This window comes from Botryllus schlosseri, chromosome 14, assembly GCF_051294905.1.
Source record: "Botryllus schlosseri isolate E-star chromosome 14, Bs_hap1, whole genome shotgun sequence".
NCBI lineage: Eukaryota > Metazoa > Chordata > Ascidiacea > Stolidobranchia > Styelidae > Botryllus > Botryllus schlosseri.
Window position 1 is genome coordinate 7410216 of NC_137249.1, and position 19065 is coordinate 7429280.

At 41.2% G+C, this 19065-nt stretch overlaps 3 protein-coding genes and 1 long non-coding RNA gene across 5 annotated transcripts in view; 1 reads left to right on the forward strand and 3 right to left on the reverse strand.

Annotated features, from left to right (window-relative positions):
- Nucleotides 1–16035, reverse strand: part of LOC145455815 (elongation factor G, mitochondrial-like) — a 34716-nt gene extending 18681 nt beyond the window's left edge. Inside the window, exons 1-12 of the mRNA XM_080333831.1 lie at nt 15895–16035; nt 13623–13793; nt 13190–13378; nt 12901–13049; nt 11858–12048; nt 11014–11090; nt 10717–10880; nt 10368–10446; nt 10168–10305; nt 9242–9343; nt 9033–9179; nt 8835–8965 (exon numbers count right to left, since the gene is read on the reverse strand). Coding sequence (XP_080189957.1) covers nt 8835–8965; nt 9033–9179; nt 9242–9343; nt 10168–10305; nt 10368–10446; nt 10717–10880; nt 11014–11090; nt 11858–12048; nt 12901–13049; nt 13190–13378; nt 13623–13793; nt 15895–15963 — 1607 coding nt within the window. The 5' untranslated portion in view covers nt 15964–16035. The remainder of the gene's footprint in view (nt 1–8834; nt 8966–9032; nt 9180–9241; nt 9344–10167; nt 10306–10367; nt 10447–10716; nt 10881–11013; nt 11091–11857; nt 12049–12900; nt 13050–13189; nt 13379–13622; nt 13794–15894) is intronic.
- Nucleotides 778–7765, forward strand: LOC145455816 (uncharacterized). Of its 2 annotated transcripts, XM_080333834.1 has the most exons (8): nt 778–919; nt 983–1243; nt 3053–3191; nt 3445–3570; nt 4618–4884; nt 5894–5965; nt 6497–6553; nt 6621–7765. In XM_080333834.1, exons 1-8 carry the CDS (start codon nt 837–839, stop codon nt 6642–6644), a joined length of 1029 nt encoding a protein of 342 aa, XP_080189960.1. In that variant the 5' UTR covers nt 778–836; the 3' UTR covers nt 6645–7765. The 2 variants fall into 2 exon arrangements, with proteins under 2 accessions (XP_080189960.1, XP_080189958.1); XM_080333832.1 differs by lacking the exons at nt 6497–6553; nt 6621–7765 and having other exon boundaries at nt 5894–6431.
- Nucleotides 985–4621, reverse strand: LOC145455819 (uncharacterized). The gene is made up of 3 exons (XR_013920427.1): nt 4020–4621; nt 2908–3691; nt 985–2228 (listed from the first exon to the last, which is right to left on the reverse strand). It is a non-coding gene; the product is annotated as an uncharacterized LOC145455819 (long non-coding RNA).
- On the reverse strand, nt 16023–17107 carry LOC145455817 (cilia- and flagella-associated protein 68-like). Its single transcript, XM_080333835.1, has one exon. It carries the CDS (start codon nt 17105–17107, stop codon nt 16643–16645), a length of 465 nt encoding a protein of 154 aa, XP_080189961.1. The 3' UTR covers nt 16023–16642.
- Between the last annotated feature and the right edge of the window lie 1958 nt (nt 17108–19065).

Below are 19065 nucleotides of genomic sequence, written 5' to 3' on the forward strand. Positions count from 1 at the left end.
ATTTCGACATCAATCACGCGGCGACAGCGTTTCCAACTGGCCAGTGGCCATTCATCCAGACTGATCAGGAACGAATTATATTTATCGAGCGTCGAGCGTCTTAAACGTAGCCGACGGAAACCAAGGTCAACAAACGCGCTAAACGGCCGCGTATCTCGCTGATAAATCATCAAAAAGGTAGCGACACCGATTGGCAAGGGCCGAATTGCCGCAGTGATAGATACTAGGTCATTTGATACCGCATTTTCGAACAAGATTATTGATGTCGCCAACAATGCAATGGATATCGCCGGTGAAATGCGTCTGTAGGGTATTACCGCGAATTCAAGAACACTAAACGAACTGCAATTCAAAGTGTCGGATCCCATGTTTTGTTTGAGGTTGTCAGGTGCATGTTGGACAACTAGGATATATTCAGCTTTACCAAATTGCATTAGAATTAGAATTATAGCTACTCAGTACTTTAACAAATTAGATTAGAATTTCTGAATTCCCGAAAACTTGGAATTTGAATTCAATTCAGAATTAGACCATGAGAATTACAAATTTGTGTACATCAGGATGATTGGCTCGTTTCGCACTGTATCGTTCTCGTGTAGCATTTTCAGCAAACCAGAACTTAGATTAGAATTACATGACCAGAATTTCGCTCTACTAATTGGATTAATTCGACAACTAGAATTACCTAGTTTTCCAAGTCTATTTCCGGCAGGATTATCTGGAAGAGCTGTCCGAATTCTGCTCCGCCTCGGAAGACTAATCCAAAGACATCCCGTTACAGATATAGCCTATGCATAGTTCCAAAGTAGGAAATTTTTGTGGGCTGTGTCACTGTGATGAAGACACTGGCGCTCGCAAATGCCCTGATCGGATTTATAATCGCGATCAGGCTAAACGAAGCTAGCTTGACAATTCACGGGTATGGATAATTGCAGGTAGATTCCGACATAGAAGATCAGGTTGATCATTGTTACCTTCACAGGCGCTACCACCCATCAAGAACAAGCCCGTCAAGGTATCGGTCGGGACGGCAGTATAATTACGTGACGACGCCGATTCAACGCTGGTCCACTGGTGCAATTCGTCAAGTGTCGGCCTATCGAGGCAGAGTGTTACCACCGCAATGGAATACGGCGACCAATCTACCTTACAACGCGCCACAATACAATCCGTGGAATTCCATACCCGCCCGGCCGAGATACGCGCCTGCTCCCCCTCCCAAAACGAAATACTCGGAATCAAGGTAATATCAATTCAAGAGACACTTGTGCTGTGCAGTGTGCACGTCGTATACACGTACGTACGTACAGCACAGTGACGTAGCACCCGCATAAGTTGAGAGTTTTTACCAAGGCCTAGTTACAAGAGCGATTGATTTGCATGTCGTTTGTACATCAATATTACAGAATGAAGTGGCGAAACTTGAGCGCACGTTACTATGAAATGCCGGTCCTTATTTTCAAAGCTAGTGCACGGGGGAGCTCACATTTCGAAGCTTTAACGTACGACCTGTGATACGTTGTGCTGCGTGCCGTTACAGTCACCCGCGGGCTAAAAGCCTCATAATAGCAGGCTGGATTCGGCAAAACTCCCGATGTTGTTGAATGCTATCCGGAAACGGATCGGCGTACGAAAAGTGCGCTCAGTAGCAAGTTATTAAAAAGGCATTATACTTAAACGCAACACAATTCAGCCTTTCCACACCGCCAGCCTCGACACCAGACGCGGGAACACTGTTTATGTTGCAAAAGATTGAGTATTATCGAAAAATACTATCGTGCGTAAACATTTACGTGAGAGATTACTTTTAATTTAACGCCGACTATACCCGCATCCGGATGGCGAAACCCTAGCATGGTATGATAATGACATGATCCGCCCCGGTTTAGCCTCGAGATAGAATTCAAGGTATACTGGGCTAATAATTCATAAGCACCCAAAATCACTCTTTATATATTTCATGCAGTACTGATGCTGAGAAATTGCGGGTATGTGGGCGGATACACACACGGCTGGTAAACATATACACGGGCGGGAGAATGGAGGTAGCGGTCTGTAATCCGCCAATAAGTTTTGAGCCTGAACACTAAATAGTAAACACCGCTACTCCTTTACTGCCCAATGAGGGCGCTGTTTTATTGGTATGATTCCGCGAACCTGCTCTTCCTCGGAACACCATGCAACTGGGATTGTCACGGGTTGAGGTAGGCCTACCTCACGTTTATTGGCTGTACATGTACATTAGGGCTCTTCAAAAATGACTTTTTTTCTCAAATCGTACTGGCTACTTAATAAAATTGTTAGGTTACCTAATTTAAGCCTACACACAAAATTTGGTTCAATTCCAGCCAGTAACCGCTTTGCTACAGGAGAAGTAAGTTTCTATTTATTATCTAAAAATATTAAAAAATTTGAAAATTTTTTGTTCACCCCATGAAAGTGTTAGGCGGTCTATAGAAACGATGCTCACCAAATTTGGTTCAATTCCAACCAGTGGAAGCGGAGTTATTGCCGTCGAAAAATTTGGATTTGAATAAAATAGTATTTACGGTGAGCACAACTATAATAAATAAACAAAGAATCGGTCACCGTAAATACTATTTTATTCAAATCCAAATTTTTCGACGGCAATAACTCCGCTTCCACTGGTTGGAATTGAACCAAATTTGGTGAGCATCGTTTCTATAGACAGCCTAACACTCTCACGGGGTGAACAAAAAATTTTCAAATTTTTTATTATTTATTTTTAGATAATAAATAGAAACTTACTTCTCCTGTAGCAAAGCGGTTACTGGCTGGAATTGAACCAAATTTTGTGTGTAGGCTTAAATTAGGTAACCTAACAATTTTAAGAAGTAGCCAGTACGATTTGAGAAAAAAAGTCATTTTTGAAGAGCCCTAATGTACATGTACAAATCATGTGATGACGGTGCGTGCATGGACACATACATATATCCCTGAAATAATACTGCACAGCTCTCAACTGACTGTGATAGAAAATCATAGTCTACTGCTGATCCGGAGTCTGATCTTACGTCACTTTGTTTCAAAGCTCGTCCAAGTTTCGCTCGACATGCTTGCCCTCCATGCATCCAGCCCTGGAGCTTGTCTTGCAAAAGGCGATAGCAAAAGAGAATGAAGATCTCGGGAAATACAAAAGGGAAATCGTCAAGTCGATATCTCAATCCGAAGTGAGTAGACGCATAATTGCTGTCTAGAACCAAACGCGTGGACTTAGTCCATTACCACACCAGGATGTCTGGAAATCAACTCTATCCTAAATTTTACATTTAAACACATCATGGGTGTTCTCTTCTGAATGTGGCAATGTTCAAGTTTCGTTATATGATCGCGGTGGAATTCGCCGACTCCTCTCTGCCTATTAGACAAAGAACTTGGATTACATTACCAGGACACTTCCAAATGACCTTTGTCTCACTACAGATAAAGAAATGCAAGAAATGCGTCGCCAAGAAGTGCGAGTACTTAAAAAGCGTGGAGATGGCAATGACGATAGCGCCTGCGTGCCTGAAGAAGTCAAAATCCTGCGTCTGCGGCGTTAACAGATCGGTAAGTCGGACAGGTCATCACAGTACGATAAGCGCTGGAGATCCTGCCCCGTGTCAAATTCGGTCGCAATGCTATACTCTCGATAGATGCATATTGCATAGGGCGACAAGGGTTCGAAGCTCTTTGTGCTAGTACAGTGGTTCCCAACCTTATTCGACCCATCGCCCCCTTTTCAAACTCAACACCGATCATCGCCCCCCAAATTTTGTGTACCGAAAATTGGGCATACAAACTGTAATCACCGGCGGGTTGATTAGAAAAAAAAGGTCAACTTTACGGCTCGAAGCCTAATTTGACACACTTTTGTAACTAAATTTCCGTAGGTTGACTAAAAAAAAAAGGACAGCTGTTTTGACGCGCCATCGCCCCCTTCGCTATTTTCGCCCCCCCCTATCGCCCCCTTCGTCATTTTCGCCCCCCTAGAACGCCAAATCGCCCACGTTGGGAACCACTGTGCTAGTAGATCACTTGGTATACCGCTAACACTAGAACACAATCACGCATATTCTGGCACGGGGCAAAACAGACAGGGGTGTCTTCATTTTGTACCACGAAACAGAAACACAACGAAAAATGAGGAAAGTAATGAATATCGATGGACAAAATGAATAAAAAAGCCTGGAATAAGACTTCTTGATTTAACATTGGGTATATCAGATCTGAATTCGAAAAATCTTGATTTGAGCTCGAAAAAAAAAACAGATTTGGATTGGATGTATCCAATTGCGGAATAATAAAGCCTAATTATAGGAGGGTGGATTAGTTTTAATACGGTGTCTAGAGGTTTCCATCGGTATCACCATATTCATTCATTATTAGCTTCCCTATGCTCATTATGATCGTTATCTTCATAGTTTCCTAGTACAAAGTAAAGCCAGTGCGTTACATAGTGTTTCGGAATGTGAAACACAATGCTTAATTACCTTTCCTGAGAATTCTTGCGCTCCATTTAATTCATGAAATCTCTATGTTTTAACTGGTGCCGGGTAGCAAATCCTTTCGCCAAGGCACTGTGGCAGCTCACTGAGTCGAGCTTCATTTTCGCAGTACCCCAAGCGGATGTGCACAGTGTCCGCCAAGGTGGACGCGAAAAACGTCGTGCGGGAACTGCAGGTATTTTGCGAGCGCAGGATGCCGCTGCCCAAATTGAAAGCTTGGCGACGGAAACAGCGGAAGACCGCGAAACATCGCAAGCGAATGAAAGCCAAACGCGCGAAATTGAAGAAGCAAAAGAAACGAAAGATGAAATCGAAGAAGAAACGTCGACGCCGTCCAAAAGCATCCAAAGCCAAAGTCACAAAAGAGGTTTCCGAGGTAGCAGATTCTCAACGAATTTCGGAAGCATATGAACTCATACCTTGTTGTGACATACATCTCATCTTCTCATGTTTATGTTCCGATCATACGATGTCACGCAGCATTGGACTTGCGGATAGGTCGGAAATATAGAATTGAAAAGTATATTCCTATTGAAACGAACCCGAATATTTTCGGCTTACACTCGTCAGGGGTAATCGTCACCAAGTAGATAATTGGAAATAACATTGTATATTGTAACATATATACATCGTGTCACGAAATATGACGATGACGATATATACGATTGTTGATATACAATGTTCTTTCCCATTGTCTACTAGTTGCTGACGATTACCTCCCACGAGTGCCAGCCGAAAATATGCGGATCATTTCAATATATTGAAATTTTGTAACTTCAAGAAGTTCTTAAAATATATAACCAAATCACCATTCGTAGTATTGATAAAATTGGAACGGTGTAGCGGTAAAAGTATTTGGATTAGGACATGGAGCGACTTTGTAATACCCGAGTCTGACACCGCGTCTACCAACATTATTGAGACCGGATATTTTCGTATTGACACTCGAGCATTTCACGTTATGAGCGACACAACAGCGATATCAATAGAAATCTCCAGTGTTCATATTATTGATATCTTAGCTGTTGCGCTATTGATAAACACAAGTCATACATATTATCTCCGTGATTGAGCGACTGGTATACATGCCGCCGGGTTGATAATTATAGGTGTGGATATAAATACGTATTCTACACGTATTATTTCCGTCTATTTCAACCAAAATCTCGATTACACGTCCAGCTAGTTCACATTTCCAGACCGAGTTTAATTTTCGCATTTGCACTGCGAGTGAATTTCGCTTACCCAGACATCAGAATCGCGAGTGTCGTTTTACCGTTCATGACGCGAGTGAGCGAAATCTCTGCATAACAGTCTCGTCAATGACTAAGAGCAGATTAACTACCTGACATATACCCCTTTTCCATTCCTTTTCTGAATTACAGGAGTCGGGTTTCAGCGCGGAAGGGCCAGAACTTCAGCACGCAGCAGCTCCCATAGTAGAATGGGACGAGGCGGTGAGTCTTAATCGCAGGCGGTCGAAGCAGACAGCATTGCCACTCACGAGAAGTAGTTTCTTCCAAGACGTGCTGCCAAAACTGCTTCGCGTTGAAGAGCATAGTATCAAGACTACTCATGTAATAGGTTCAAAAAGTACATTTGGCGAAGGCTTACTTTCGCATTAGAAGACGGACCATCACGGATAACACAAAATGACTAATGACAAATGCGAGTGGGTTCAACTATCGAGAAAATGATGCCGGACCTATTTTGTTCGGTTGTCATGACAATTTCATCATCAAAAGTGACGCAAACCTATCCAAAAACTACTTCCCTCACTCCCAAAAAATCTAGAGTGTACAAAAGTTAGTAGCTTTGCTTTAAACCCCGTTAAGTAGACGTGAAAGCAGTTCACAACCATTACCTTTTATGTAAGTGGTGAAAGCAGGCGAAACCCCCTTGAGTATGCAATACGCATACTTTGGAAGGGTAGAGGTACTTATTTACTGATCACCTCTGGTATTTATATGTCCATCGTTTTCTTACAGACATCGCAAGCGACCGTTAGGTTTCCGGAGATCCTGCTTGGAAATCTGGTGGCTCCGGTTAGTAACATATTCGCGGCGATTGCCAGTCGGCTTCCGTTCACCAATCCAATCCATTCCATTGCAGAGCGACCAGAAAACATTACACTGACGGCCGGTAGCAGACGCTTTCGTTTTTATTGCAAACCATTTGCCTCTATTTATACTCCGCCGTGAATAAGTTCCAGCGTCTCATTCACTACCACGCCAGCGGTGAGCGCGATAAGTAACATCGCAAACCACACCGAAGACTTGGAAAGTTAGGTGATTCGAGACTGGTGTCGATTTCGCTAATCGTGATGGACAACACCTCTCTGTAACCTGACTTGCGGGCGACTCGTGGGCAAATTTTTATAAGTGTAGCGCCGGCGCGACTTTCACGGCGATCACGTGACCGCAACGGAAGACAAATTGTTTTCAGCATATATCCACGCCGTTCATGTTCTACGATAGGGCTACTCAACATTTTTAGCAAAGGTTCAGTTACAAATGTTTCAAATTTGTTTGTTTAGGCATGTTAGAACTCTCATGAAGTAATTTGCAGTCGTACGAATGTAATACAGTGTAACTATATACAAAATTCGGTAAAGCGGTATTAGCAAAAGCTATAAACGCAATTTATTAATTGTTCTGTTAGTTATCTTCATAGCTAGTGGGAGAGTTGGCATTTTGGCACTTTGTTTTTGCAAATCAACGATAATGGATTTGGTTTTGTTACATGTACTAAGTAAATAGACAAATACGGTCCGGATTCAGCACTGAAATTGTCCGCATTCAGACCGCGGTTCACCAGTTTTGTAGCCCTGTTCCACGATATCAGTAGATATCCAATACAACTGAACTGTGACTTCACCTTCAAGTTATTTTGTATAATGCATATTCCGGCAAAGGCGCACGCACGCAGCCACATTGCGAAAATAGGAAAATTATGACATTACTTGTGTATTAACGTTGAAACTCTGTGCCCGTTGAACTGTGTTAAATTATTGCAAAGTGTGTTGTGTCTGATGCGCAATTGTCCGTCCATACACTCATGTAAAAGTATGTGGTGAAGCGTTTTCTAGCACCACCCGAATGTGGCTCTATTTTAATATACCCTGCGTTAACAGTGATCGCAAATGCATTTGCCAAGATTGTTTGATACGTCGTCGCTTATATGAACCTTCATATTTTACGCACATCCTTCTGAGTTGTTATCCGTTTGCATTCTCCAGTAAAATTCATACCATTGGTCGTCATTTGATTTTTACAATGCTAATGGGACAGCTTGTAAGGGATAGCGGTAGGTGGACACAGATTCATAGCTGCAGTGCGATGCTACAATAAATCGCTACAGCACACTCTAATTGCAACATACGGTTACCTACAATACTGTAAGGCAGGGGTTCTCAACACGCGGCCCGCGGAAAAAACGTTGCTAGCTAGGTGCCAAGCCCTGCAATCCATATTTCGAGTCATTGTAAAAATAGCCGACAACTTTACAGACGCATGGTTCGAAATTGCTTGGAATATCGCATCGCTAAAGCCAATAAATCTGCTAGAGAAGATGTGCTTTAATAAAAACGCACACTGTGTGAATATTCGCTGTTTCCGGAACTTGCAGGGGACAACATCACCTGACAAATTTCGAAGTACAGTTGTCTGATTCAACCGTGGCCCAAAGAGTACCAGCAATGTCAGTCGATCTTTTATCGCAGTTTCTGAAACACGTCGCCGCTTGGGCTACTTTTAGCCTAGCATTGGACGAATCCGCCGACTCCACAGACATTGCATACTTATAATAATATGGGTGCATTTTATCCGAGTGGGCACATTCGCAGAGGAATTGCTGGCAGGGCAAACGGTGGGAGATGACCAGCGAAAAACATCAACGTAACAAAGCTGACTTCTGTAACTATTGGTGCAGGGCTCCAGGCCTCCAGCCATGCTAGGAAATGAGAAAGGGTTGATTGGTTTGCTCAGAAACGCTCATACCACTGTAGTTTTCATATGCATGAGGTCAAGAGCTCGACGTGATGATTGCCTCTATTACGAAACAGTTACAGTAATGCTAATGGTACATATAGTAAAGTACCATTGCTCTGCGGCCAGCAGCGTCTTTTGCTGTTAAAATGCGGCCCGTTATACACGGGAAGCTGAGAACCGCTGCTGTAAGACGTGTTTCAAGGTAGCAGCTAATGAAAATATATGATTCGGCTTTGACAGCCACCGAGAAAGTTGTGAGTATCATAAAGACGGAGAACAATCCGCTGTTTTGACTGAGGCTGTTGCTGTGAATATACACAAACGGAAGGTCACTCACTTGATTGAATCCGTGAAAGTCTCCCTGAAAGCCACGGTTGGCTTACCGAGCACAACCGGGAGCTTGTATTCCGACGCTATCCTTTGCGCGTAGACTTCCAAGTGAAGTTCTCCCATTCCGGATACGATCAGCTGGAAAAATCAGTGGCAAGCATGCGTCTATTGAAAAGCACAATTCAACGTTTTAAACATTTCCCACCTCTCTTGCCTCCTGATCCCATTGGGTGGTGAAGGTCGGGTCTTCCTTTGTAAATCTATTCAAGGCTTTGCTCAGTTTCCCTGCGTCATCACGACCTTCCACCTTGAGCGACATTGAAACGACGGGATCAGGAACGTGTATCGATTCCTGCATTGCATCAAATTGACTTGGCTGGATGGACCGTACAAGATTGACGATCGCGACGTTACCATGGACAGTTCCAGTGTCTTATCTTTAACAAACGTGTCACCACTGGCGCAGTCGACTCCGAAAAGAGCGCAGATATCACCCGCGTATACCCGGTCCACGTCCTTAAAAGTAAACATTTGATTATTCGAGCGAGCATAATATGCACGAAGATACATAGGTTGCATTACGACACAGAAATAAGCAGATATGCAGTGAGCAGCGCCGTGCAACCAGTCAGAAGTTGTCAATAAAATGCCACTATAGTGTAAAGTTTCAGGCATTTACCGACAAGACTCGATCTCTTTCAAATCTTATTAAAGTGTGACTCAAATTTGACTCAAGCAGTCTCACATTCGGAAAAGCCACAAATTGAACAGTAAGAATTGACATCAGAAGTTCCCCATTGTAGGTACCGTTCGAAGCATTCTACCATGTCAAGCATGCTGACATTTATGCTCACTAGGTTGCGTGCGTACTACCGATAGATCACAACTTCACAAGGCATTTTTGGTAGCTTGTGAGAGCCTTTCAGCCAATCGCGGAACAATACAAATCACAGGCTATAACGAAACGGTCAACATTGACACTAAATTAGCAAGATTAGGGCCCGAAGTAAATCCCAAAGAAGTCATTATTTGGCATAATTCGGTACGAGCTACGTGTTGGCCTCTGTTTTTGATCAGCCAGCAGATGCGATAGTGTGGTATAAGGTTTGGGGAGTGGGAGTGTTGGCATTTTTTCTTCTTCTGTTCTTTTCGTCACCAGATCTGCATCCAAGAAGTAGATCACATTCCGCCTAATGGCGAGTACCCCTGTTCTAAGCATCCTTACTGTATCGTTGGATTCTCTGCATTATGCCGATAGAGGGAATTATTAATTATGAAAATTAGATAGTTCTTAAATCATAATAAATCATAACATTTTCTAGGAGATGCACCAAGGATACCTCCATTTTATTCGAGTGCATCCGTACAAGTCGAGGCACACGCGCTTTCCTTCCAGTTCTGATGTTGAATATAGTGTCTCCCTTTTCCAGACAGCCTTGATACATCCTCATATAAGTAAGTTGACCAAATGCACTTTGCTGCAAAACCAGAAGGTAGCGTGAATCCGTTTACGAATTTATCGACACACAAAAAGAAGCACCTCTAACTTGAAAGCCAGACCGACCGCCGAATTTTCTTTCGTTCTTTCGGAACTCATAAGAATACGATCTTTTTTATCACTAAAAATATATGAATATACAAAATATGGATTACGGTAAAGAATAACACTTCCATCTATCGATTACTCTTGTGTAAAGAGAGGCCAGGGTAAATTTTGGATCATGAGCATTGGGATATCGTTGGTATTGTAATTTCACATCAAAATATGCCTGTCACTACATTTTCTGCGCTTATGCAGAAGCAATGAGAAATTGTGCTCCACACCAACCATGCACAGTAGCACACCAAATCTGACACTGGAATGGGCAAATATTTTACACCAAACTCACCCATTCTGTCTCTTATTGTCGAGTGCAAAATTATCTACTTCGGACGGATTAGGTAAATACTTCACCACCGAATCTAGCAGCGTCTGGACACCTTTGTTTTTCAATGCAGTGCCCATTAAAACAGGTGTGAACTTTCTGGCAACCGTGGCTCGTCTTATTGCAGCCTATAAGATAAAGGTGAATGTGACAGAGCAATAGCAGAGACATTTACTAAGGCTAACCTAAGAATAAGTAGATGACATCAGCAGAATTAAACACACAAGCCACAAAACAGTAGTTTATAACAATCATAATTACGTTAATCTGGTCTTCAGTTGGTTCTTCGTCCATTAGAAAAATTTCCGCTAGCTCATCATCAACGTCACTGACGCAACCTGGAATTATAGAATAGTCACAATTGTTGAGTTATCGGAGTACCAATAGAACTTGCCAGGTCACTGTTAGCAAATTCCTCACTTGGTGACTGGTAATCACGGCTCGTCGGTTCAAATCGAATTCAATCAACGTGATTAATGCCTAACATTTTCGGGCATGGGGACATCTTGGAATATCTGCGACACTACAATGACCATGATATTCAAGCAGAGAAAATTCTGCTGGTGATGTACTCGCGTAGCTCAAGAAGTAAATTAAACCAAAAGTGCAGTAACGTAGATATCACTCATATCAGAGTAAGAAATTTCGGCTTTATTTGCAAAATAAGTGGTTTAAATTTTGCTAGCTACACCATGATTAGAGTATTGCAGTTGAAAATTTTGGACTTGAAACAATAGTAGGCTGTTTACGGCGGGAAACTCCATCAAGCTATGCTGCAATAACTTCTACAAGTTGGAAATAAGCCAAATCTGTTATACATCGTTTTTTAGACAGCGTAACAATCTCATTAGAGAGCCAGTGAAATTTGAATTTTTTTTTCATTTATAATTTTTTAGTCTTATAACTACGCTCCCACATGATGTTGCATGGGACCTAAATTTGATGTGAATCGTTTCTTTTGGCGGGGTGGAGGGTACAATTTTATCAACTAGTAGGTGAAATTTGAAAAAAAAATGATCACTCAGACAGACGCTACCGTCCACATCTGCTTACCATCCTTCATTTACACCTTATTGATAGAAGTAGCAGAAAATAAGTAATCTACCAATGAGTTCTTTCCGTTTTTCTTCCGAGACCTCCTTCAGATTGTCGGGAATGTCTTTTTCGATGATTGATTCGCCATTGCTACCTTCAAAATAGATTGCCTTTCTTCTAATCAAATCCACCAGACCTGCGCAATCGCTCTCCAACCCGATCGGTATCTGCAAGTATGCTGCGTGATGTCCCAGTTTACCCCTGAATGGATTCAGCAACTGTATTTAACTTACAAGACAAGACTAACAAAGTACTTCAACTTAATCTAGGTCAGGTGGTCAAAGTAGCCAGTGTTGCTACTTAATTAGAAGTGATTTCCAGCCTTTGTCTAAATTTCATTAAGTGGAAGTAGAAAATTAAGGGTGTGAAAATCCAAAAGTAGAAAAAGTAGTTTGCTATAGCAACAGACAGTTAGGTAGAGGTGAATGTAGTCTAAAAACAACCAGCGAGGGTTGTAATGACTCGAGTCACGATTTTTTGGTGACTTGACTTGACTCGAGTCCTTTTTTCAAATGCGTAAAACGCCTTGGCTCGAGTCAATTTGATAATTGACTCGACTTGAGTCAATTGGCATGACTCAAGACTAGGACGGCCAAGACAGACATTCATTGTAACTTCGAAGAATAGTTAAGTCCCCACATGATTGGTATTTCGTCTATCAGTCCTGATACTAGGAAAATAGGGGCAGAAACTGTTAGAACTGAGGAAAATTACGATATAGAAAATGCGAGCCATTCTGTATCACTCGAGCAGAGTTGAAAAAAGTGCGTTGAACCGGAATTGAACTCAAAACTGAACAGCGAACACAATGACTTGGACTCGAACTCGAGTCAAAACACTATGGCTCGGACTTGACTCTCTACTCACTGACTTGGACTCGGAATTGACTCGGTGATGAATTGGAAATAACTCGGCTTGAGTCGAGTCAAAACTATAAAAGTGAGATTGACTTGTGATTCGGAACCTTGCAACTTGCGTTACAACCATGCCAGTGTGTAATTATTGTAAGTAGGCAAAAGCTACTTAAGTACGCCGAAAAAATAGTTTTTTTACCTTAAATTTGTTAGGCATCGGTGGGGGTTCGAACCTAGTCTGTCCAACTTGTTGATGAATGCAATGCACGGAACTCTATACCTTTGAATTTGTCTATTAACAGTAAACGTTTGACTCTGAACTCCGCCCACAGCGCAAAGGACTAAAATCTGAAAGTGATGAAAGTTTATACAAAAGTGACCCCGTACAATAACACAACAAATTCAATAAAGACTAAGAATTTTCACACTAATAATAAAAAATGCGGAAGTGACGAGATCAGTTGTTAGGTTAATCACAATCAACTCACCGCTCCATCGAGCACACGTAATGACCTTTCCACCTCGACAGTGAAATCAACGTGACCAGGTGTGTCGATGATATTGATGGGGTGGCCCTTCCAAGACACATGAGTGGCGGCACTTTGAATAGTTATACCCCTCTGTCGTTCAAGGTCCATAGAGTCCATGGTAGCGCCAACTTTGTCCTTACCTTTGACCTAGGAAAACGACGGAACAGGTATTAGCACATAACGATTATGATATATTATATATTGAAATAGAAATATATCACTATTGAGAAGTTTTCATAGTATAGGAATCTGTGATTAGGAATATCTTCCATTAGTTAAGGTTGTGTATCTAGACAAAGAGATTGTTCTGAAGTAACGCAGTTGTCTCAAACAGTTTACTTTCCTTGACACTCAATTCCGATCATTAAATGGAGAGACTTGAAAGTCTTACCTCATGCATTTCGCTAATTTTCCCGGTATAAAAAAGTAGCCTTTCGGTAACTGTGGTCTTTCCAGAATCTATATGCGCTGCGATTCCGATATTTCTCATCTTCTTCAAGTATTCATCTTCCGTCGTTGACGAAGTAAAGAAACGAGAATGATACTTCCATATTGAGTTGAACTAAAACGGCGAATATAAAGAATTAACAACATTGTAATAAAGAGATATGCAAATACAGATATTTGAACAAGCCATTTGGGGTACAGAATTTCAGAATAACGCCATGAGAGTCAGTCGAAAAGCTTTTAGCGACTAAATTAACAATATGAAGTTATTGTTTCGCGTTATTCTGAAATACAAATATATCCAATCATAGCAGTGATTGAGGATTGAATACTAAGCCATTACCAGAGGTGGTCAAAGTATCTATCAAGAAATCTACTCAAGTAGAAGTAGCGACGAAAATATCTACTCAAGTACGAGTAGAAATACTTATTCCATAAGCAACCTAAAACTACTTGAAGTAGAATTGACTGACTTTAAAAGTACTTAAGTAAGTAAGTAGTTATGAAAACAATCCTAATTCGTTCACATGGATTGTAAAAAGGTGCAAATTGAGCTATGCGATTGGTGACGAGCTTGAATCATAATGATGCATACCAGCAGGCATCCAATTTTCAATAGCATAAGTATTCGTCCACATCATGGGGTGAAAATGATAGCATTGATATGGAAATGCGATGATAATCCTCTGTTTTCTCGAACAGCACGTTTTAGAAAATAGCATGGTATGGCGCCATTCCCCATATTATAATAGGCTTACCATATTTTGGAAATCTAAAAAGAGAACACTTTTTCAGAAATCTGAGACTTGCAAAACCGGAGAAGAATTCTCAAAAACCGGTGAATTTTTCCCACTTTGTGATCGGTTGACTGAATAACAAAAAAAAAGGTCATCTTTCCGCTCAGAGCTCAAAATACCGTTTTTCTCTCCGCATTGCTAGGTGGGTGACTAAAAAAAAAGGTCATTTTTCCGCTCAGAGCTAAAATCACCGTTTTCACTCCGAAATACCCGCCGGAGCGTAACTTCTGTGCTAATTTACGGCATATCACTGGCAATTTGCTCTAAATCTGACCTAGATTTTCAAAAAAGAGGACAAAATCTCAAAAAAGAGGACAAAAGGGCGTCCTCCGAGGACACTTTCAAAAAAGTCAAAAAAGAGGACAAATCCTCTTAAAAGAGGACGTATGGTAACCCTATATTATAAGTAGTTTAGTCGAAGAGCAACACGGAGAAGTTGTGTAGTTAATACGGTGTAAACACTTTGCGCGATTAGTAAACGTTAATAATAAATATGGTAGACCGTAAAAAAGTCATATTGTGTAGTTTTATCTCCAGAAATTAAAGGCATAACTACACTTGCTTTTATACTTCAACATGTATTTTATCCAGACAAAAGAACTGATATTAATTATAACTCAAAGTATATGATACTGGGAATTGAAAGTGAAATATAAATACTACCATACTTCTAAACGCAGAACATGTATGTCACGTTTTCAGTCCAGAAAGGTGGTATGCTAAAACAGCTCTAAAACTAAATAAAAATTCAGAGTCCACTTTTTCAGATTTGGACACGCCATGGACATGCTAGATTACGATATGACAAGTAAATGCTAGATTGCAAAACATCAGTTGATGAGCCATATATACTGTGATGAATTGTTTGATATGGACGAAGGGCGACAATCTGGTGTGAACGGAACCACGCCAACCCTCTACTTAAATTATATTCACCGATACTTTCGTGAAATCATACTGGACACTTCCTACCCAGCACTGCGCGAAGCGCGACGAAAATTCTGGGCTTTACTAAACTTTTATGAAAATTTAATGTTGATACTCCGTGAAAACAGCCCCGAAATTCCTCAGGCTATCTTCCTGATTGGAAGATTAAACTACTTCTACTTGACAAACTGAAAATGGCGAAAAATAAGTAAGTAGATCACAAAATATTACGAAGTAGAAGTAGCGAAAATCAGATCTACTTGAGTAAGTACCAGAAGTAGAGGAAAACTACTTGAGTACTTCTAAAAAGTAGAAGTACTTCGTTACTGACCACCTATGGCCATTACCAATAACACAAATTTTTGTCATGACACCATTTCAATGAAATCGGGCGAATTGACGGCAATTTGAGGATTCTCAGGTCCAATTGGCATGATTCAAGAGATGGCGTCTGACTTGAAAAAGGAAATTACCACAGTCCACAGTACTTACTTTCTGTATGGAAGCACATCTTTTTGGAAAAAGGTGAAGCCTTACGAAAGCTAATGATGCATTGTGCATTGTTGCAAATGAAGATTTTAAATATTTACTTAAATATTTACCGACTATGCTATTGTATATCTAAAAATACAGTTCCACACAGATCATACAACAAAATATATTATACGGAAGACAATAAAATACCATCACTCTGAATGTGGAAATAATACTTTGGTTGGTAAACAAATCTCTTGAAGGCTGCAATAAGGCTTGAAGGAACGACTCAATTTATGCACGAAAATATTGGAGCAAAAATACACAGCTCAAATCACTTTTCTAACGAAATAAACACAGTGAGAATTCAGTATCTAAAATGTTGCTACAGTTGTGAAGGTATGTTAATCAGTAACGCAATCCAGAGGATAGCTTGCCGCATTAGTGGTACGGAGGATAGTACCACCACGAGCATTTTGCCTTTCCTTAGAACATCAGGAACTTTATAAATACAGTGTTATATAGAATTCTTATTAATGAATGGCTTGTGTCCGATGTATCTTTCAGATAAAACTATAACGCTCAAACAAGCTGTGGCTCTATCGAGACAACGACAAGAATTTGAGTCAAATTTGGCAGCAGCATGCCTACATCCCTGCTAACACTGAAAACATAATAATTATACAGTTAATATCAAAATGTACACATAAAATATGACATCAAATCTACCACACACCCACTAATACAGCACTACAATAGTTTATCTTTAGTTAGACAGTTGTCTTCTGCAGTCTGGATGAACGAAGCCGACTCTAGACGTAGTCATGAAGGAGTTATAAATGGCTTTGTCTTCATTATGATCCAACTCAGGCTGATGACCAGGAAAGGCATGTGCTTCTTTACCCGCCTTTTTCATCAGATCCAGTTTCATTTGTGAGCCCTTAACGACCGGAGTATTTCTGTAGTCCGCCGCGCCGGTGGTTTCAAAATAATGGGCATACTGAGATGGGAGTGGCTTCAACGTTTTCAAATTGTAATTATTGTCATATCTTTGCTCACACCAGTTTCCGATCAAAGTGCCAGTACTGTAACTGCTCTCTTTGGTGGTGCTTCTCCATCCAAATTGATTGAATTTCAGATCATCTGTGGTGTGCGTCCAGACTTCGGCTAAACCAGAAGCTCGCACGTCTGATCTGAAAGCGGGAAATCGTTCTTTTTCTTGCAATGCCATTATTGGGAATTTCAAGTATGGTACACACTTATTATTTTCAGCTATAAGAAAAGAGATAAAAACATGATCATTCATCAAATCATCAAATAAACAGTATTTGTAGAAATTAAAAGATTCCGTTTTCCACCTGCCGTGCTGCAATGAATGATTTCTACTCAATCCAATGGTCAATGGATAAATGCCGCCGGTCAAGACCAAGGGGCAACCGTTGCTAAGCACCGAACTGCACAATGCCGCAAAGGATTCTACTAAATATGCTCAAGTCAAATAGTATACGAATAGCATAGTAGCTGGATTATCCTTTGCAAATGCAATAATCTCTACATTCATTCTGTATTACGATACCCAACATAACAAAATGACCCCGCTGACCGCTTACTCGCGTTCATAGACCTGTCATTCATATAGTCAATAATGAAGTTGTTGCGCAATTGCAGTTAATCATGCGTATGATATTGCAGAGGTGGGAAATCTGAGTATCACTTCGATCGCTGCGATAATAACTTGGACAAACTAACATTGCCATATCTCAAGATCGTAGCAAGTTTGATATGTTAGGGATTTGGGAATCAAATGTGCATCAGCGGAGTATATTAAAATGTGCTCAAAAGTCGGGTTGTTGTTTGTCAAAGTGTTACTAGCATAACTGGCCGCGCCTGCAGAACAGTATTTAACCGACGATCCGGCAATCGTGGAGCATGCCCTATTCCTATTGCTGCAGGCCTACATAGCACCAGGGCTTTGGAGCAGCCGGAAATTTAAACTGCTCCAGCTCCGGCGCTTTCTTCAATCATACATTAGCTCCAGCTCCAGCTCCGGAGCGGCATTACTACCCCTGCTCCGGCTCTGAAATCATCGAATTGGCCTGTCTATATCAGGGGTGGCCAACCCGCGGGCCAAATATGGCCCGCGCGAGAGGGTTTTGCGTGGCCCGCGATGTAATTCCCTTCCTATTATCATCGAAAATGAATTGGTCAGATTGTGAAATTGCAATGCCAACCAAAAATTGCAATGCCAACCATAAATTACAAGTCTGGCTGCGACATTTGGGATGTTGATGACTAAAATATCAGTTCCGACGCATTGGCAGGTCCAGGGTCCAGTCAAATTTTCATTAAATCGTCGTACATTACAATAAACTAAAATAGCAGTGAAATTTTTCTTCAAGCTTCGCGTGTTTTATTGTCACGCGATTTCTTGCTTGGTAGCCTACCCCCTACTGAAAATGAAAAAAAAACGCCTAATTTACCCGATTGAGTCTAACTGTATTCGCAATTACGGGAGAAAGTCTTTTCGCGTTTGCGCTCGCATAAAGATCGTCGACGGTGAAATGTAGGCACAAAATGATTATCGCATATTATCGGAGACCTTCGATATAGATGTGGCCAAACGCCGAATAGTCGTGTCCTTGCAAACTGAGCCTAGCAGGCGGTATACTATACAGTAGACCCGAAATTTACTCAAGTAATAATATTATTGACCTGGTTTATACATAAACTTTGTAAATTTTACCCGCTTGGCGCGGCTAGCGGACCGCGCGCTCCATCGTCAATTTCATGTGTCCCTTATAGACCAGAAGGTTGGCCCTTCCTGGCCTATATAGATTACTAATCTACCCATTGGTTAGTTATCTATAGTAATCTAGAGTCTGTCAGACGTCAGTAACATCCGATGTAGCAACGAAGAAATAGGTGCCGCCGTGTCGGCTTGTGACGTCATATTGAAGACTTGTCAATTGTCGATAACATCATAGTTGCACTAGAACAGTGGTTCTCAACCTTTTTGGCCTCGCGGACCCCTTTTGACCGTCACGGACCCTCGCGGACCCCCTCAAGTTTTAGTACAATTTTAGCTCTATTATGGTGCAACCTTCATCTGTCTTGTGCTAATGTGAACTGTAGGCTCGTGATAAACAGCGAAATAATGATTTTTCTTGAAGTTAACATCATACTATTTAT